General features: G+C 40.2%; 1 protein-coding gene and 1 non-coding gene across 3 annotated transcripts; one reads left to right on the forward strand and one right to left on the reverse strand.

The window, feature by feature from the left end:
- Positions 1-988: 988 nt before the first annotated feature.
- LOC108241222 (protein kinase C delta type) lies at positions 989-20,483 on the forward strand. Of its 2 annotated transcripts, XM_017425242.3 has the most exons (18): positions 989-1,173; positions 10,815-10,949; positions 12,743-12,870; positions 12,980-13,261; positions 15,087-15,246; positions 15,845-15,876; positions 15,993-16,078; positions 16,388-16,517; positions 16,663-16,763; positions 16,852-16,936; positions 17,205-17,281; positions 17,563-17,736; positions 18,004-18,095; positions 18,195-18,257; positions 18,392-18,530; positions 18,709-18,897; positions 19,003-19,131; positions 19,249-20,483. In XM_017425242.3, exons 3-18 carry the CDS (start codon positions 12,762-12,764, stop codon positions 19,405-19,407), a joined length of 2,007 nt encoding a protein of 668 aa, XP_017280731.1. In that variant the 5' UTR covers positions 989-1,173; positions 10,815-10,949; positions 12,743-12,761; the 3' UTR covers positions 19,408-20,483. The 2 variants fall into 2 exon arrangements, with proteins under 2 accessions (XP_017280731.1, XP_017280730.1); XM_017425241.3 differs by lacking the exon at positions 10,815-10,949 and having other exon boundaries at positions 990-1,173.
- On the reverse strand, positions 13,578-13,649 carry trnae-cuc. The gene has a single exon. It is a non-coding gene; the product is annotated as a tRNA-Glu (tRNA).
- Positions 20,484-21,591: the final 1,108 nt, after the last annotated feature.

The raw sequence follows: 21,591 nt of genomic DNA on the forward strand, positions 1-21,591 counted from the left end.
GGAAACACATGCCTCATTTGAGACGTATACTTCTGTGCATTTCCTGGTTTTTGATTTCTAGCCTGGTCCATAAACCTCTTCACCTGAGGCATAAAAATAAGGTACAAATACTCTGCCTGAAACTGCCGCACTGATTCTTGCTTTGCTTTCAGAACTGATTTATTGTCTCATAAATGGTGTTCGGGTAAAGGTGTGACATGGAAACGTGGAAAACACAGGAGTGATTCATTAAAAGAAACCACATCTTAATTGATTTGTATCTTAACCAGTCTTTTATGTGCTTTAAGAGATATTTTGGCTAATCTGAAGTAGGGTTCTGTGGAAAGGTTATGAGTTAAATTAAAGGGGTAATTTGGTCATTTCTGAAGTTATGTTCTGTCAAATAGTTATCAGTAGTTAGTTCCTTATCAGCCGTGACAGCAGTCATAGAGTGTGTAGTATGGAGAAAAGAGGCAAAAGTCTTTGTCCTATAGATATTTATTTGATAGAACATCTTCAAAAGTGACTAGACTATTCATTTAATATTTTACTTTTTGTTGTTAGCTTTTTGAACAGCCTATTCAAAACCAAAGTGGACTGCTGCCATTTTAAAACACCTCTAATCTGAAAGATTTCACAGACCTTTAGCTTGTCAGTTCTGTCAGAATTAAACTTTTTCTCTTCAACTCGGGTTGAAGAAAGAGACATCTGTAACAGGTAAGCTGTAACGGTTCAAAACCTCACTTCAAAAGGGCTGAATATGACTTTAATGCTCACTCTTGAACTCCGGGCTGGTGATGGAGTTGGTTTTTATTTAGCTTTCAACACTTATATGTTTGCTGATTCAGGTTCAGGTTCAGGTGTGACACGGGGAACACAATAATGTTACAGAGAAACACCTTCATTTTTCCACTACAAAGCGCCATGTTTTTCTATCTAATCATGTCTTTCCATGTCTTGGGAATTCACCTGTCTGACGTCACGCGTTCACGCGCCGCCTGCTCTTAGCGCCGCGCGGCACAACCTGGCAGCCAGAAACAGAAGGAGCCCGAATGAACGGCGTCGCTTCAGCACTTACTTCCTCGATTTAAAAAGAGAAAAAACAAAACAATTAGGACTTCAAAGTCGAGCAAACCCGTGCTTTCAGCTCCGAACTCCGACGGAGGAGACGTCTCTGCAGCTCAGACCGAAGAGGTGAGTCACGCTTTAGAGCAAAAAGACTACAATATGTCGCTTTAAAGAAAAAACAAAAAAAAACTCGAGCTCGCTGTTTTTTGGCACTCGAGACAATGAGTTGCTGGGAGTCAGGTGGGTGGGAAAAGTTTCCCGTTCTTTGTTGCTTTTTTTATTTTCTTCTTTCAGTCAAGTTAAACTGTGGAACAAGTCCTGTGCTAGTTAACCTGACAAATCTGGCGGAATCATTTTCGTCCCTGTAGTCAAGCAAGCCGATTTTTTAACAGGACTGCTTGGGTTCAAAACTAGACTACATTACTGGTAACAGCCTATAAATACTGAATACTTTAAAATGGGCAGATTTAGGTTGTTTTATTCACTGTAAAAAGATACACAAACAGAGCAAAATTACTCACATTCTTTATATATTTTTTTTATTTTATTTATTTGTTGTCTATAATAGGTAAACAGTGTTGTACCCCCCACCCACCCCCTCCCAGTAGTTTCTTGGTAAATAAGCAGAATCAAAAAGTGTGCATTAAACAGCCTGGACAAGTTCTGCAGGTTGTGTGGCCGGCAGTCAGCACGTTGTGCAAATATTTCTTTCAAACAAATATATTTCTTATGCACTGCAAATCAGTCTAATGTAAATGTGCAACCATGAATTGTGATATGAAATTATTTTTAGTTCTGTAATTTTACTGTCTAGGACCAAAGCACAAGGTTCCACAGATGAGCAAAAGAACTCATTGTGGTTCAGCTTCGACTGGGGTCAGCTTTTTGTTGTTCCCAGCTGAGGTCAAAGTCCATAAGAGTGAAAGACTGAAGATCCTTTTCTCAGGTTTTAGCCTCAGGAGCTGCATTCAGTCATCGTGTAACTTTCTTCTGTTGTCACACATGCAGCATTTGTGTTTTACATTCCATTTACGCCGTGTGATATTTCTCAAACCATATCTAAGCAAGGGAAAGACGATGAGGGAGCTCGCCATGGTTGTGCGTTGCTTTAAGGAAATGTGGGAGTTTCCTTGCACTGCGCTTCCTTGGCCCTTTTGAAACCACAGCTGACCTGTTAGGTTAGGCCAGCCTCGTCGCTTTGCTTTTGAAACGCTCCTTCCCTTGCTGTCAGGAGGATTGTGACACACACTCCCACGGTCCTCTGCGCTCGGGTGTGCCGGGAGTCTGTTTTTTGTGGAGTCAGCGCAGGTTTGTGAGCACAGGTAACCTCATCCGCATATATCTTCCATCTGCCTGCAGTTTACTGGTGTGTCAATATTGGTATGTGGCGTCAGGGTTTGCTTGGAGGGTGCAGCAGAGACATCTGCTCAGTGAAGAGCTGCCCATTCAGTCCCGATCCTTAGATACTGAAATATTCACTCACACGCAATACGGCCTCCTTTTTATTAGTGTTTACACTGGTACTGGACTGTGTTGGCACTAGTGGCTCGTTCATAATTTATGTGAAATTAGAAAAAAAACCAAAACATTTGTTTGAACTAATTTAGGAGCAATCAAATGATGTGTATGTAGATGGGTTTAATGAAAATGAAATAGATTGCTACAAGTTACAGCTAGTTTTTAATTTATGTGTGTAACTTTATGCCATAAGATATTACATCCTATAGGTTTAAGCCAGCATGTTCTGTTTTGCTTATTTAATGCTGCAGAAGGACAGAAATTAAAGTGACACAAGAAATAGGCTCCACAGTGCAATAATATAATAGGTGCTGGTTACTTTGTATGTTTGCAGGTTTGATCGCTTCAATCCAAACCTTTGTGGCTACAAAATGGACCCACCAGTCATGGGTTTCTTATATTCAGCTTGACAGCCTAGGATTTAAACTCACGTATATTTATCTACTTGTCTGGTTAGAATTTGGATAGGGCTAGGATCACTGGTTAGGAACAATTAAATTTAATGGCAAGTAAAATTTAGGATGTAGACAATGGAGGATCCAAAGTTATAGCAAACCATTTATTTTAAAGTTAATAAGGTTTGTATCCTGGTTAGTGTTAGAGCTAATTACTAGGTAAGGAAATGGGTAGTGGAGATGTACCAAAATAGTAAGTGCATGGGTACAAATTAGTAATTCTGGGGTACCAGGTTGGGTATAAAGGGACATGGAGCCACAGTGATATCATAGTAAATGCTCTGTACAGCCTATGATCAAGACGGTCTATCATGAAAAACTGCGTTGATTTTAGATAATTATCACAGATTATTTTTAACTCCTTCATTGTCTCTTTTTAATTAGTAAAGTTTTAGAATTTTAGGTGAGAGACTTTAATTGTAAGTTATTTTAATTTGACTCATTTTATTATCCAAAAAGTGTTCTGTAAAGCGCATCCCTTTTGTGCTTGACGCTTTAGACACGAGTCATCCTAGCAAAGCACTTTCTCAAAACTACACGCAAAGGCAAACCATGCGCGTGCGCTCCAACACAGGCGTTTGGCAGGGCTTTGCAAAATCAGCTTGGGGTGATGATGGTTTGGCTCATCGCGTTTCTTTGTTCTCTTGTCACTGCTCATCTTTCTGTCTCCTCTCAACCTGTTTTTCTCCTTGGCTGTCCTTGCTCGGATGCTCTTCTGTCTGGCTTAACTAAGCCTCGGTGAACTGTAAGTGTAGCAGAAATGGACACCGCTTTTAATGCATGCAGAGAAAGCACACACACACACACACACAGGCACACAGGCAGGTGTCTTTCCATGTTGGTGTAGCAGGTTTGACGTCATGCCAAAAAAAACAACACGGTGTCACCCAGAAAGAAGCAAGAGACTGTTCAGATGATTGGTCACACTGAAGTTAAATGTGCTGTCAGTCTGAGGAGCTTGTGCTGATTTGATTCATTTATTTCCAGGCTGTTCAGAGTGTGTGTTGTTGGTGTAAATGTATCTCAGCAGTGACTTCTCTGACCTTCTAGTAGCACATCTCTTGCTCTCTTTCTCACTTTCCTTCTGCATCCCAATATAACCCGATCACCGTGTGTGTGTGAGGGAACATTTGGGCTGGTGCTGTTTAGATATTAACCTTGGTCAGTGAAAGAAAAGGCAGGCTTTAATTCCTTCACGCCAGTCCCCACTGAAATTCATTAAAGACTCCTTTGTTCGAGGTTTTTAGTGTGTGCACACAGAAGTACACCTATGTGCTTTCAAGACGGCGGCAATGCAGCAAAAACGGTCAAAGATTTCCTGACTAGGGAAGTTCAGGGAGAAAAAAGAACTAGTTTGATGTGAGGAAAGTTGTCAAAACAGAAAGCAGAGAGGGAAAGGGGGAAAAAAAGAGTGATTGGTTCACAGAGAGCTTTCCCCATCTCCCGTCATTACCTTTAAATAAAACTTGATTTTGTAAGTTCATATTTGCTAAAACCACTTGTTTTTCAATAATGGTCATATTGAAACATTTTAACCAGTTCTCCAAGTTCAGTTCAGTTAGACACCAAAATGCAGCTTTAACTATTAATAAACAGTCTTTGTTATTCAAAGTTTGTTTTAAATTTACAGTATTGTTTTAGTACAGCCACTATTACTAGCTTTAGTTTTTTGGTTTATAAGTTGATCTAGTAAAGTAAATTAAAAAAAAAGAAAAAAGAATAACTTCGTATCAGTCACCTGTGTGTTTTTAAGCTCAGTATATTGAATTTATTTTTATGTTCAGCCAAAACTTTTTCCCTTCTCTCGGCTGCCCCCTTTAGGGGTTGTCACAGCTGGTCATCTGCCTCCATCTGGTCCTTCCCCTGTTATCATCCTCTGTCACACCAACCCTCTGCAGATCCTCCTTCGCTACATCCATGGTCTTCCTCTTCCTCAATATATCTGCACATGTCCAAATGTTCACCCACGCTGCTTTCACTTTTCCTCCACTTGACACACACAAAAAAAAAGCCTCTTGTGTTTTGATGCGCACAGACGTTTGATAATCAAGTAAATGTGCTGTAATTTTTGAGGTCTTCGTTTCTTTTAGATTTTCAAGCTCTTTTTAAATAGATTTATGATGCCACAGAGGTTTTCACACCAATACCACACATGCCAAGATTGTTAACTTTTAAACTGAGTCGGACCATATTTGTTCAGCTTTAAATTACATGTGTGAGACGTCTTGTTCAGTTTTAATTTCGGATGCAACCACCTGACCCAATTTCCTTGAACCATGCTGTTCTAATTCTGCCTGGGCTTCTGGTTTTATTTATCGACTCATTCTGACTCCTTCGTTGTCAGTATTTGTTTATTGACGACCCAGTGTCCTAAAGTTTTATTAGACTGAGCACATTTTTAAAAGAAAAAGTTTGCCGGAAGTGTAATTATGAAAATAATTCAGCGACACTTTCCACCTCCTTCTGGAGGGTCCCGAGGCGTTCCCAGACCAGAGAGGATATCCCCTCCAGCAAGTTTTGGGTCTGCCCAATGGTCTCTCCCCACTTCCCAGAAAACCTCCAAAGGGAGGCATCCTAACCAGATGCCCAAACCCACCTCAACTGACTCCTTTCGATGAGAAGGAGCATCGGCTCTACTCCGAGCTTCCACTAGATGATGGAACTCCTTACCTCATCTGTAAGGCTGATCCTGGCTGCCCGATAAAGGAAGCTCGATTTAGGTGCTTGTATCTAAGATCTCGTTCTTTGTCGCAGCCCATACCTCATGACCATAGGTGAGAGTTGGAACGTAGACAGACCAGTAAATCGAGAGTTCTGCCTTTTGAATCAAGTCCTTCTTTACCATGAAGCATTAATCAGCCATCTGTAAAACCTGTTCCAAATTATAGTTCAGTTATTACCCAACCATTGGATTTTAGTGTGCTTAAGTAATGTCTCATTAGTTTTTAAGTGGATTTGGTGTACCTTTCAGAATTCAGAAGGCCACCTTTAGATAAGTTTGTGCAAACCCATTGAGCAATTTTAAGTTAAAATGATTTCTAAACCAGCTCTAAATCTTTCATGGACATCCAGGCTAAATTTGTTGTAAAAAATGTTGTAGGTATCTAAAACCAAGTTTACTCATCAAATACATGTCTCCATTTAGGTGAGATTGGCAAGCAGAAATAAAAGTGCCTCTGTGGGAGCTTGAAGTGATCGTTCTTCATTGCAGGAGCTTCTCACTTCCTCCTGAACCAACCGGTCCCCACAGACATCACGACACTTCCACAATACAAGAACTTTCACAAACCGTGTGAGCTGCAGTCCAGGGTGCAGTTTGAAATGAATGAATGTTGAAGGATCACTACTTTTAATGCACTGTTTAGATCAGCCAGTAAATTATAAATGCATAGATATGTGTTTGAAGTAGCCAGTATTGCTTCTTTTATTTTATCTCTCAACAAAGTGGTTGTGTTTTTGACACATTGATGTTCTAACCATAATATTGGCGTTTTTAAAAAAAAATGGCTGAAAAACTTGTTAGACTTTTAGCCAGTGCCAAAATCTTGGTTGGTTCTCACTGTTAAGCTGTGTTTTGTTGCTCAAGTTGTCCTGTTGCATGTCGCCCTGTCAAAGCCACAGCTTACCCATTATTAGACAAAAGATACTCAAACCTACTTATGCTGGAAAGATGCTGAAAGATGTCAGAGCAATTACTTCAAAGAACACTAAAGCTGCTTATCTTAAAGGCACTTGTCACCAGTCCTTATCAAAGTGGAGCTAATGAGCTATGCGCATGCTTTTTCCGCAACAGATATTTTTAGCTCGTTGATTTTGGAAATGTGCCCTTGTCGGTAATCGTGTTAATTGCAGCTCTGTCCTATTTGAGTTACACATGAACTACCACAATCGGCCAGCCATCGCAGCGTCAAAGGCCTGACAGGAAAGCATTTAAGACTGCATTCGGACACCTTTTATTCTTTTTCTCTATCCATTTGCAAAATGTTCAAGTGTCTTAGTGTTGAGTCAACAGGAATGAAATCTGGAGATGAACCCAAACGAACCTTTTGTCTGCAGTAGGCATGGGCTTATGTAACATACAGATGGTATGATGACCTTGAGCAACAATACCATTCTTTGATTGTTGAGTCCTTTTGTGTTTAATTTAATTACTATAATTTGAAAGCAAATATGCAAATATCCATTCTACTGATTAAATAATGTCATATTGCTACATTTTTATGCACATATCAAAGGGTGAGTGAGAAAACACAAGTGTTAACAGTCACTCTGTTTCAAACTAGTGCCTGTTATTGTATTTACTCGTGGCTCTAATTTAGACTTGATCAGCTGTCAGCACTTTGAAGATGATGGTTCAAATCTAGATTTAGTTACAAGTTGTTGTTTTTTTGGCTGCTCCCTTGTGCCGGGGTTGCCACAGGGAGTGAACTCGCATGAAAGATTTGGCAATTGTTTGACGCAACCTGGGCTCGAACCCTCAGCCTCAGGATTACAAGACTGCAGCGCTGACCACCCATCTACCGCACCCTCAACCCTAACCCTAACCCTAGCCACAGTTATTAAGAATAAGGTGGTTAAAATGTCAGAAAGCCACAAGGCCATTTGCAGATGATGATGCTATTTTTTTATTTTTTTAAAGATGTACTTAAAGTGGAAGACATAAACAAAATAATAGAATAAACACCGGCTAAATTTAATTATTGTTTTAAACTAAATGTGCTAATTACACAGAATATCACTTCTTTTTTTTGTTTTTAGCGCTGAATAATCTGATGTTAGCCAGTTAGTTAGCAAGTAATTAGCCTACGGTACATTTCACATGCTAACTCTTGTAGCTTGTTGCAAATCTTTGTTTTATAACAGCATTATCTTAAAAGAGAGATGGGTGTTGCTCCTCTGGTAGACAAGCTTTTATTGTTTGTTTTTGCTACCTAAAATCATTTCAAACGCCAATCCTTTATAAACAAGAGGAAACATTTAAAGGATTTTATCTCTTTCAGCCATCATACTCAGCTGACTGACAGCACACAGCAGCAGCAAGTCGACTAAAGAAAACACTTAAACGTTTTAATAGTTTAAACTGCAGGAGTAGTATGATTTTGATACAGGGACGTTTTAACATCATTGAGTTGAAACCACAAACTGGACCATGCCGGGTCTGCTCACATTTTTTGTTTGTAACTAAATAAAGAGCTCAGGTGAAACTGATAATCGTGAGAATGCCCGGTCTATTTTAAACTGAGATAGTTTTCAGGTGTTAATTTAGCTCATGCTGACTCATGGAAACTCACGGGCTGTCAAAAATAATCAGGATGCTGCTCACCCTTAAGAATTTTTGTTCCAGTAAGACAAGTGCAACAAGAACATGAATAAAGACTCCTGGCAGCAGTTGTCTGGCTCACAGAGTTTACCAGAGATGAGTCGTTTTCATACCAAGCATCAAACACAGGAACAGCTAAAAAAATGACTTATTACAGCTTAAATTTACATTTAAGTACCAATAACTATCAAGGATGTCTGACAACGTATATCAGATTTTAAATAACCCCCTCTCAAAGAGTATTGTCTTTAACATCTTAAATCCCTCCTGTCTTTAACGATACGTCACCCTGCTGACCTGCAGGTAACACTCTGACTCATAGAAACTCTCCAGCCTGCCAGACCTGCTGGGTCACCTCTGCCTGTAAGGAACTAGATCAGTGCCTACAAACAATGTCACTTATTTCTGGTACATCAGTGATCACAACTTTCATGCTGTACTCTTCAATTATCTTTAATCAAAGTGCTGTTGTCGTGGAAAAGTACATTGCCAGTCGAGAAAACAAAAAGGAAAGTGAAACTACTTAAAACTAAAAAGCATGGATCTGCAAGTTATTTAACATTCAGCTCACCAAATGGTAACACTGAGCAGTGTTGTTAGTTTTAATAATATATGAGTAATTTTTGAGATAAAGAATCCTAAACGGTTGTGTCCAAACACATTCAGAGGCTGTTTGTTGTTGTGTTACACTTCTTTTTTTTTTTTTGCATAGTAATGTTTTAACTTGCATCCAAGAATGCTGGTACAAACTGTTCATCAATTATAGTTTCTAGAAATTTTAATAAGACTGGTTGGTTGCAAAATTGTCTGTTCTTAATGTAAACTGACTGATTTTCCTACTAAAGCTACAGTTCAATACAGGTTTCCTATGTACAAAAACTGTCCTGTATTGATTGAACCTTTATTCATTTTTTTATTTAAATAAAACTTAAACAGATTCTGTTTGTTTTGTTTTTTTTTAAAAAAAAGAAAGTCCCAGGTTGATCATGTCCATTTCATGCATTTTCAAATGTAATAGTAAAATGGAAATAATGATTTCTAGATTATTTATTAACTAACACGTTGGATTTTACAGCATTGTTTATCACAGGTTCAGTGACTTCAGGGAAGTTTTTTTTTTTACTAATTAAACGGCTGATGAATTGTTCACAGACCACTGCCAGTGCAACAGGCACTCCTTAAACACCTCCTTTGCTCACATGGCAGATAAGATTTTCTCTATCTCCAGGCAAGCTGGTTTTACTGGCATACCCTGGTTATAAAGATGATGTCAGTTTTTCCACATACTATGGCTCCTTTTATTATATAAAGTGTACTGTATGATTTGATAGTTTCAGCACAGACAAAAGACCCCATTTGTTGCACATTTACAGGCAATTTTCAGTAAATGTGCACATAAACTCGTTCTGTCCTGCTGGTAGTTGATTTCATGGTTGCTCAATTTATTGAAGGTAAATCTGACCCCCTCCGCGTCCTCGGGCCTGCCCTCCAGTGGGTAGGAGTTGATTTTTTTTTTTTCCTTTTTCCTCTCTTTTCCACTGCCCACCTCTTTTTCCTGATTACTTGTGCTCATTTTTTCCACTTTCTCTGGGGAAACAAGGTTCTCTTTTCTACCTGAACTCCACGATTGTGTACTCAAGAACCTACGAGTATGCAGGCATGAAATGTCAGAAACTCCAAATTAATTCTAACAATGTGCATGCTGTTTCCTGGACTTTATTGCTGTTTATGGGTGATTTCAGCATGTGTGCACATATGGGAGGTATTAGGAAAGCTGAAATAATTTCTCACTAATTTACTTTACAGTAACTTCTCAATAATTGCCCACTTGAATTGTTTTTTTAGAGTAGTCAGAAACAAAACAACACTTGTTTAGAAGCCTATAGATCAATGTCTTTATGGTAATATCAAATGATGAATAAAAATCTAAAGGTGTCTAACACATCTGTGCAGTAACGAACATGTTGTTTACTGAATAAAGCTGACAGTTAAAGCAGCTTAGGGTTAAGGAACACCTTGGAGACAACATATCACTATTATTCACTTCTATTTCACAAGTCTACTTATTTAGTAGACAAGCTTCAAATTACTTAAATAACTCAGTTTATTTGGGCAACACATGCAATTTCACCTATTTGACATAATATGTGTTCAATGTGGTTAAAGGTTTTTCTTCTTCTTCTGATAGTTGCCAGTACATAAGCATCAAAGCACCCCTATTTCTGTTTGATGTTGAACTTTTGTTTTTGTCACATTTAAAAAGAAAAATTGGAGTTTACTGTCTAAATAGTATTTGTAATTTAGAGCATAATTATGTTACACAGTAATCTTTGAGCTGCCTAGACTTTCCAAAACATTTGCAAAAAAAAAAAAGTCTTCTTATTTATAGTTTTTACACTTCTTTCAGTTTAGACATCAAACGGAGGACATGTCGTCTCCTCTTACCCAGTGTATGTCTCACTGCTCTGTTGCAGTCTTCTCTCAAATTCTCTGCAGTGCAGAGTGTGCACATCCAAACTCTCACCGACTTCCACTGAGCTCAGAATTTTCTCTTCAACACTGGAAGTGAAAGCCCTGTTTTACTTCTCATATCTCCTACGTGAAACATGGTAAGCACATAAAAACTGATGTGTGTGGCGACCAGATGTTTCTGCCAGTTACGGTTCAGAAATCATTTCAATATGGCTGAGTTTCTACTGTTTCTGTCTGCCTGTCTCATGAGGAGAGCTGTCAGGGAGTAACAGACACAGGCATATAGTTACCATGGTGACCCTCATGAGCCACTTTAACATTTCTTTTGATTTTTGTTCTTTTTGCACTTCTTGCAAATTGAAATGTTGGCATCTTGCCACCTTAGATTATTACAAAAATAAGTCCCAAATTACTGGGCTTTAGAGAAGAACGTTGATGCGTGCTGGAATCAGACAGTAGCTGCATTGTCACCCCTAACACTCCAGTCTTAGTTAATAGTTGAACCTGTTGAGGAAGAAGTTTTCAGGCCCCCTTAAAAATATTCAAATGCCATAAGAGAATGTTCAACTAAAACTAAAACTACCTCCAACTGGAGCTTAAAATATGATTTGGGTACCCTGCATGTCTGCAGAGTGGCGTGTGTACACACACTGGTTCAGTCACTTGGAGCCTCATGGTGCATGACGGTCAGCATGGTAAAACTACTACAAGCACAAAGAAAATCTACCCTTTTATTTATGATGGCTTTATAAGAAAGAAGGCCAAAACACAGGAAGGTTATCGCTTTGACGTTACTGTGAAGCCAAAGTGTTAATCATTATGCGAGTCAATGGTTTGATGCTCTCGTGAGACTTCTGAGCGGATTTAAACAGTGTGTACCAACTCTAACATGTGTGCTTTATTCTTTTAAAACTCATTGCCATTTTTAAACATTTAGAAACGTGAGGGCATGGGCTAATCTTTAACAACAGCAGCCAAAGGTTGAACGTCTCCAGTGGTGTTTGTTTGGTTTCCAGATTCTGAGAAATAAAAGGTTTTGCTGATCAGTTTGAAGTTTTTGCAGCTTTTAGATTCATTTATTCTTTCATAGCCTTAGAATGAATGGGTTTAATAAGGGCACACAAAGTATTTTTCACAAATTCTTGGAGGAATTTTGTTTGGTTTAGTTGCTGCCTTTGGATTTAGGATGTAAGCTCGTGTGCAAAACAACTGTGTGACAGCCCTGTTAACACCCCACATTTGTTGAGCATTAGAACAGATTTTTTACATGATGGTTAACTCGCTGCTGCTGCTTTTTTTGTTGTTGTTTTTTAGGGAAGACATTTTACTCTTACAAATTAGGTTTTTTAAAGCATAACGTGATAGGATTCAAGATAAAAATGCCTGTGCAGGCTCTGTGAAGCAGCGGTGTTATCTGCCTCCAAGCAGCAGCACCTGTAATAAATTAAACAAATGAAAAGCATTTACAATAACATCTTTGGAATGGAGAAAAGTCATGAACATTTATATGGAAGCTGCATTGTAGACATTGTTGTTCTCAGGTCTTTAAAAAGAACCTGATTGCAGTTTGTTGTCAGAACAAGAGTGACAGTGGAAAAACCAAACTCCTCAGGCGTTATTTACAAAGGTGCAAAACATGTGCAAAAGTATACTGAACAAAACTGAGCAAGGCTATGTCAAATTGTGTGTTTAAAAATGACTTTTCTGTTGAGGTCTTTGTAATTTTATTTCTCTCTTCAGTCATCCTGTCATCTGTGCTCAGTCTTCTTCACTTCGTGGCAGCAGGTAGTTTCCAAACTCGTGTGCTGAGTTGGAAACTTCCCCCGTAGGTCCGAGGGAGCCATCCGAAGCTCCTACCCTTTGTTTTAAGTGCAGAACTTGAGTAATGCAAATACAAGACGACGTCCTGACTGTTGGTTTTTTTTTCTAGGACTAGGTGAGTGGTCACCATGGCGCCTTTTCTTCGTATTTCCCTGAACAGTTTTGAAATGGGCACTCTGCCGCAAATGACAGCGGTTCCCACCTGTGCCGTCAGGATGAAGGAGTCTGTCAACACAGGTTTGTACAAATGTATATGCATGCAATTGTAGTTTTGGATCAATGAAGCAGTAGTAAAGTTAATGAGGAAGCCAGATAATCAGAGTTTATTGGCCTGTTTATTTGACAGAGCGAGGAAAAACCCTGGTCCAGAGGAAGCCCACCATGTATCCACCTTGGAAGACCCATTTTGATGCTCACATCTACGAGGGACGTGTTATAGAAGTGATCATTATGAAAAACACAGAGGAGCCGCTGGCCAAAGTCACTCTGGATGTGTTGGATCTCGCAGAGCGCTGCAAGAAGACTAAAAGCCATGGCCCTTCTGAGTTCTGGATGGATCTTCATCCTTCAGGGAAAATTCTAGTCAATATGCAGTTGTACCTGGAGAACGGTGACGCAATTGAAAAAGGTAATGACACATATGATAAACTCTAAACCTGAAGCTAACAGAGTTGAGACCGTTAATGCAACCAGTTATTACCTCACACACAGTCACACATAAATAATACATGTGGAGTAATATGAAATCAAAGACAACTCATTAACTGCACAGGTTTTACCACCTGGACATGTCCTCATTCAAACAACAAAAAGGCTCATTTGTTTTGTGAAATACTCTAAATGGTTCTACTTTTGGCTTATTGGGTCATTAAAGAAAAAGGGGGGTTCTGCCAAACAGTTTAATTTAAAAAATAATATGTGTTACCAGACAAAAACAAAGTTTATTCCCTGACCGGGAATCGAACCCGGGCCGCGGCGGTGAGAGCGCCGAATCCTAACCACTAGACCACCAGGGAGCTGTGCTGTGCATGAAAGGAGATAGTCTCTCACTGCTGCAGCTGGTCACTGTAGCCCAGTCGCCTTCTTATTTTCGCCTCAGTTGCACATGGACTCCCTCTGTGTTGTTGAATATCGCCCTCTACTGGCAGAAATGCCTCCTGAGAGCAGCGTCCATTTCTCCTGTTTTTGCAATTCACAACCACAGTTTAGCAAGCTCATTGGTGTTTGTCTGAGGGCAGATTGTGGAGCTGATATCCTCTGAACCAGCTGCCCCGTAAATAAACGTCAGCATGCTGGTTTTATGTTTCACGTTGCGCTGGTCAGCTGACGTTAGGTGTGGCTATGTGATCTGAGGGCTATAACAGTTTCTGTTGATTAGTTAATGTTTTTAACATTTGTACAAAGAGATGCAAAATATTTAGGATTTTGCTTGTATTTTAGGTTGCATAAACATGCACAATGTATGTGTGTTGCTATATTTACATCATTTTTCTTGAGGAGTTTGAGTTGCCTGAGGATCGAAATAAAGGAAAATGTGGAATCATCGCGGATTGAAATGCATTTTTCAGCAGCAAATTGTCCTCCAGTGGCAGCTTGTTTCCTCACAAATAGAAGTTATTTGTGTTGTTAATGTTTTCCAAAGAAATACATTATTTTTTCACTTCACTTGTTCGCGAAGAAGAAGAAGAGCAGCACTGGCTCGCAAAATTAGCTGCCAGCTTTGTCACTCGGACAGGGAAACCAGCCCGTGATAATCACGGTGGCAGAGAAATCCCTGGGATATCTCCTGACTGGTTACGTGAAATGGGAGTCTCTGTGTGGGTGTAGCACAGTTGGGGATTTCTGGTCTGGGATGGAGAAAGCCACTGTTATAAAAGAACTTCATACTCCATCACCTCCCTCCTACGCACTCCACAGGTTTCCTGAAAAGCAGCCCAGGGTATTTTTAGGTTTGTGTTGAACAAAAAAACAGTCAGCCTGTCTGTCTTTTTGCCTCCCTCCTTCTTTTTTGGCCTGGCTCACAGAATCGCTCTCCAAACACAAACATCCGATAGTAGAGTGGCAGAGTTTTTATCGTCTTTGTTTACTGCCCTGAAGTGTCATTTGCTGTTTTCTCTGAATGACTTTTGACCCCTTTGTATAATGACTTCCAGTAGTTGGTTTATTGAAGAGGGTATCTTTGAGTCGAGCTTCCGTTTAGCTGCAAAATCCTCCTTCAGAAGCTCATAACTCTTTTTGATTTTGTTTGGTTTTGTTAGACTTATTCATAAAAATACCCCAATTTTAAAAATGTATCAGGAGTCACATTATAATAATTGAACAAATAGGGAAACAAGTAATAAACAACCTTCACATATCCTTTGAAATCAGTTAAAACTTGATATGGAAAATACTTTCTAGTATTATCTATAGAAGTCCAGTAATCTGATTTGCAAACCGATCTCGTCTCTCAGCGGCATCAGTGAAGTCGATCCCTGAAGATGGAGCCATGACCCTCAACAGGAGGAGAGGAGCTGTCAAGCAACCAAGGATTCATGTCCACAAGAACCACGAGTTCACCGCCACCTTCTTTGGCCAGCCCACCTTCTGCTCTGTCTGCAGAGACTTCCTCTGGTGAGATGGAAAAAAATCTAACCCTTCTCATACACCAGCAGTCCCAGAAATGAAAATGATGGTTGGAGTGTGAAAAACTTTAACTTTCTCGACGGTTTGACTTTTGGTTAAATTCCACGAAGGAGCGTATGTCTTTAAATGTACTCTGACTTATCGAGAAAGTTAGTTTGCCTGTCTGCTTGTTTCTAAGCAATGCAGCTTTGTTTATTAAGATACAGTTGGAAGGCTGCCATTATGAGAATGAGTCAGTGTCTAGTGTCGCGTCATCCCCCAACTTTGGCAACAGCACTAATCTGAGAGCCAGTCTCTTCCCCTACCTCTCCAAACTGCAACATTTCTTTATCCCTTTGAGTTAGGCAGGAGAAAATCTGGTGTTCTCCTCAGCTTGTGTTTAATAGTGTGACTCAAACTTTTAGAACTACCTGACTTTATCCTGTACCTGCTGTATACAGTAGACATGTTGTATCTCCATACCTGCGAAGGTGCAGCTCTTGTATAAAAACTCTTGGATAATCATTTTGCATTCTGAAATATGCCTTCATGCATGTTTACGTTGTCTTAAATGTTGTCATTCACCTTTTCCCTTTCCTTCATGTAGGGGACTTAACAAGCAAGGGTACAAATGCAGGCGTAAGTGTTCGTTTTAGATAGTTTCTTTTTTTTAAGCACATTTTTTATTTGTAGCTTGGCATTTGCCTACGCATTTCAGTTAACACAGTATGTCCCACTTTTTTTGTTTGGCCCAGAATGCAATGCCGCCATCCACAAGAAATGCATGGACAAGATTATCGGCAGGTGCACTGGAACAGCGACCAACAGTCGCGACACGGTGGTGAGCGAAGTTAATGTTCTCAGGCATGACTGCGAAATGTCAGCTTCAGATCTGCCTCTGGCACTGAAGGCTGGTTTTGTTTTACAAATGCAAGCTCTTATCACTATTTATTTTTCCCATCTATGGTTTCAACAATGGCTCTGCAAATCCCCCATTTCTACTTTGTTCATTGAGTAAATTATTTAGTAATTAAATCGAAGAAAATGTTTGCTTCAAGTTTGCCTGTTGAGGTTTATTTAACCTTTTCCCTCAAACGCAGCTACAGCTTTTCATTTCCACGGGTTTTCACTGATTTCTATGTGCTTGCAGTTCCAAAAGGAGCGTTTCAACGTCGATATGCCACATCGCTTTAAGTTTTACAATTACAGGAGCCCCACATTCTGTGACCACTGTGGCAGCCTGCTGTGGGGTCTCTACAAGCAGGGCCTTAAATGTGAAGGTGAATTTCAAAAGTTCCTCGTTTTCACACGAGCCGAGATACATTTATTTGCTTTTCTCTTGCCTTGTGCTCCAACTCTAACATTCCTTTTTTAATGTATTCCACATCTCTGCCTGGTTGATGTCTTCGTCATGCCTCTGACCAGACTGTAGCATGAATGTTCATAGTTATTGTCAAGCAAAAGTGGCCAATCTATGTGGAATCAACCAGAAACTGCTGGCAGAGGCATTGTCTCAAATCCCCCAGGTTCGTACAGCAATGTGCTGTGTATTTTGTTTTATAATGAATGTTTATATTTGTCAAATACATTTAAACAAATCTTTTTTTACCTTAGAAATCTGTAAAGAAGTCTGAAGAGCCCAGTGGACCAGATACTGGAATCTATCAAGACTTCAAAAACAACATAACCGAGCCTAGTGGTAAGATATGTTATGCAGAATGTAGCACCAGCTGTGTTACTCTAAATTGTTCCATTTTCAGTCAAGTTTCACTCAGTTATCAAGTTTCATTCTCCTGGTTTTGTTGCCGATCCTCCGTTTACCTCCATAACCATGAATTGTCTGACTTTATTCAGAATTTGCATTAGTATTTGCCTACAGGGTTTGCATATTCATTTACTCAAAACGTGCAAATGCGTAGCTACACCAGGTGACAATGATATGGGTGTGATCTCTACCTCGCCTGCAGTTACAACTCACCAGACTCGACTCACCTTCAACCACTTGGTGTTCCACAAAGTGCTGGGGAAAGGCAGCTTTGGCAAGGTATGCCTCCCTTACTTCAACATAAAGTCCCTGTAATGCTGAATAAACCTGTCTGAACTGGTTATCCCTCAGTCTGTAGTCGGAGCTGATGTCAAGAGAAAAGACTTTAGTGGTTTTTTGCTAAAGATGCTGAGCTCCTTTTAAGAAAACAAAACAAACAAACAAGAAAAGCTAATTTCTGTCTAGATCCATTTTCTCAAGCTACTCTTGTCTCAGATCTTCAAGCGTTCACACGGAGATGAGCGCACGTTGCACATAATTACACATTTTACCGTCCCTAGGTGCTGCTGGCAGAGCTGAAAGGACAGGGACAGTACTTTGCTGTGAAGGTTCTGAAGAAGGACGTGGTTCTCATGGATGATGACGTCGAGTGCACCATGGTGGAGAAGAGAGTCCTGTCCCTGGCCTGGGAGAACCCTTTTCTCACCCACCTCTACTCCACATTCCAGACCAAAGTAAAGACATGCTGCTCAGCTCTATTAGGAAACCATGTTATCGGTTTTCTAATATCACAGTGTACTCTCTAACAGGGAATACAAGTCATGCTTTACTAGTGAAAATTCCCAGCTGTTTATGAAATGAACCTGCGCACCCAGCCTGTTTTAATCTGACCGCATTCTCTGTGTCCTCCACCCCCCCCCCCCCACACACACACACACACACACACTCTTCATGTCTCATTTGTGTGTGACGGTGAGCTGATGGTAATCATGTTTCCTCAGGAGCATCTCTTCTTTGTAATGGAGTACCTGAATGGAGGCGACTTGATGTTTCACATTCAGGATAAAGGCCGCTTCGATCTCAACAGAGCAACGTGAGTGCGCAGGGAAACCTAGTCAAGAGCTTTGGGTGCCGCCAAGATGCGGTCATAATAAAACCGTTTCACTTTATTTTTTAAATGTATTTTCTGTAGATTCTATGCTGCTGAGATCGTACTGGGACTGCAGTTCCTCCACTCTAAACAAATTGTCTACAGGTAAGACTGAACACTGTGAGCTTTACTCATTGGCTGTAAAGTCATTTTGTTTTGAGCTCCGTAGAATAATCTACAGCAGAACAAGTTTATTTATATAGTTTTTTTGTTTTGTTTTGTTTTCTGTCGCTCCACAGAGATTTGAAGCTAGACAATGTGATGCTGGACAAGGATGGCCACATTAAAATCGCAGACTTTGGCATGTGCAGAGAGAGGATCTCTGCAGAGAACAAAGCCAGTACTTTTTGTGGAACACCAGACTATATCGCGCCTGAGGTTAGTTTTCCGGCTCAGTTATTGTATTTTTTGTTTTTGTTTTGTTTTCTGGATCATTTGTCTCACTGGATCTGGATTTCTACGTGTATTAGTTTGCCTGTGTGCTCCAGTTGGAGGTCAGGAGGCAACGCGTGTTACTTCACTTTACATGCCTCTGATGAACTGTCCGTTATCTCAGATTCTGCTCGGACAGAAGTACACATTCTCAGTGGACTGGTGGTCGTTTGGCGTGCTAGTCTACGAGATGCTGATTGGTCAGTCGCCGTTCCAAGGTGACAGTGAGGACCAGCTGTTCGAATCCATCAGGTCAGACACCCCACACTACCCTAGGTGGATCAGCAAGGAGGCCAAAAGCATGCTTGAACAGGTGAATAATGAAGAGGTTCTACGTACACCTACGCATTTGTCATAGTATTACAGAGATTTGGTGTTGTTTCTGTAAGTTAAAAGTTTCCTGTCATTTTCTTTTCAGCTGTTTGTGCGAGATCCCACCAAAAGGTTGGGTGTGGTGGACGACATCCGTTTGCACGCTTTCTTTAAAGTCATCAACTGGACCGCTCTGGCGAAGAGACAAGTTGAACCCCCTTTCAAGCCTAAAGTGGTATGAGCTTAACCTCGCCCCTGCATGTGCACCTATGTGTTTAGATATGACTGCATGCGTCCTGGAGACTGTAAGATGCTCGTAGACTAACTGAACTCCCTGACCTTGTTCCTACAGAAATCTGCAAATGACTGCAGCAACTTTGACCGCGAGTTCCTCAACGAGAAGCCCCGTCTCTCACACGGTGACAAGAAACTCATCGAAACCATGGACCAGAGTGGCTTTAAAGGCTTTTCTTTTATCAACCCCAGACTGGAGCACATGATAAATAAATGAAACGGCAAACTCTTCGGAAACAACGTTGTCGTCCGGCACACTTTAACAGGCTCTTACTTTATTCTGTTTACATCTTCACGTGGTGTAGGGTCGACAGGCTTCGAGCCTGACTTTTCTAGTTCTTCTGTTAGAGGATGAGATGAAATAATACCAAGATGCTCGCTGGTATCTCCTAAAAACAGTCTTGTCTCAGCAGCTAACTTGTACAGATGAACAACTAAGTGTAAAGCTTCAGGAAAGCAAGGGAGATTCTTAAACCAGTGTCACTGTGGATTCTGGGGGGGGGTCTTTTGAATTAAGTCTTTTGTAACTTTTCATTCGTGTTTTCTCATGATCACCTTTTGGACGATATGAATCATTCAGTGTACTGTATCATGAAATTTTAAAGCACTGGCACAAATATTATCAAATAATAATGCTGTATAAAGCAGGTACAGTGCATTGAAGCTAAGAGAAATGAAGGTACGGAACGGGCATGTCTTTGTGCACTACATCGTTGCTTAGTATGTGTGTGTGTGTGATGCCTTTAAATGAAATGACTACTATAGCCAGTTAAAGAGTGAACGCTGCTGGTCTAGCTGTTGTAGAAGGAGTTGTGCTTTAAATGTGGAGTGAATTTAAAATTCATTCAAAGTTGAAGTATTTATATTGTGCTACTTTTACTGGAGGTGTCTGGTCTTTAGAAAATAAAAGATTTTAAGATTTTATTTTATTTTTATTTTGGCTCCAGTGTCCCACTGATGTCAAATATTGTTAAGTCTTTCCATCCATCCATGATATGAACTCTTCATCAGACTTACTGGAAGGAGTTTCGAGCTTGTTTGATGCCACACCTGCATGCCATGAAGGATGTATTATTTTATAGGGGAAAAGGGGAGATTTCAGTATAAGAATGAGTCTTTATTAAGTTATAAATGTATGTTACAGTAGTTCAACGTCAGAATTTTAACGTGAAAAATTACAGGTGTACAGGGAAAATCGATATGCAACTTACCGTTATTGTCTGTATCGGTGTGCTTTTTTTTACTGTCTTCATCTTTTACAAAATAACTGAATAAATATACTTGTAAACTCAACACACAGCTTGATAAAGTTAATGTGTGCATTAGTTGCTTTCCTTGAATATATGGTGAATTCAGGTTTATTGGGGCATTTTGTGTAATTCAGTCTTCTGAGCTTAATTTTGTCAGATTAACCCAATATATTGAAGACCTCTCACCAAAGAAGACCTGGGACCGTTGAACAGTTATAATCCTAAATCAGAGAAGAATGGGGACAATATTCCCTGCAAAAAGTCCAACTGGTCTCTTTGCATGGGTAAACATAACCCTGTCCCCACTGCCAATAATTTAAAAATTATCCTATTTCCCCCCTCTTAAAGTGGTACAATTTCTTAGTTACAACATTTAATGTATTTACTGAGTAATATGAGTTTTAAAGATTTTTTGCAAATCATTGCATTCTGCTTATTTACACATCGTCCAAAGCTCGAAGCCGGTAAACTGCACCACATGAGGTGGTGTGCCCTTTGTGCACGCTGCTGGATTCCACTCTGTGTTGTATTTGATACGAAGACGGAATCCTGACTTCTTCGACAAAAACCTCGCAGGGCGTCACAAAAGCACCTGTCGTCGGTACTTCACTGCCCTCTAGCGGCGGTGCGCCCCAGAATGCGCCTGCTCGCCTCGTGGGAAAGGCGAGCGAGCAGCCTCCGTCGTGGATCGCGCGCGCGCGCACGCCCCTGTGTGACCTGCACTCGTGCCCTGTACCTTACTGCCTCCCGCGGGATGCTCAGCAATGAATGAATGAATGAATAAACAGGCTCGCAAACCCGTGTAAGTTGTAGCTGGTTTTATGTAAAGTTGAGCTCCAGCTGAACTATCACATGACAAATATTTCAAACATAAAGGGTTATTTTTGTAAGGTTTTGTTTTCTTGTAATTTTGAATCCCAGCTTCCTAACACGAGTCATCTCGTCCCCCCCCAAAAAAAAGAAAAGAAAAGGCTTTCACATTGCCAGCACTTTAATTTGGATGCAGATATGAAAAGAAGGTCATTTATTGCTCGACAGTTCACACCAAAAACCCGCGTCAGGATGGCCACTTTTTGTATTTTTATTTATTTTTAATTTATTTTTCCACTGTTTTGTTTCCACCTGGAGCGTGTTCGGAAATGGGATGGGGG

Source organism: Kryptolebias marmoratus, linkage group LG4 (genome assembly GCF_001649575.2).
Source record: "Kryptolebias marmoratus isolate JLee-2015 linkage group LG4, ASM164957v2, whole genome shotgun sequence".
Classification (NCBI taxonomy): Eukaryota; Metazoa; Chordata; class Actinopteri; order Cyprinodontiformes; family Rivulidae; genus Kryptolebias; species Kryptolebias marmoratus.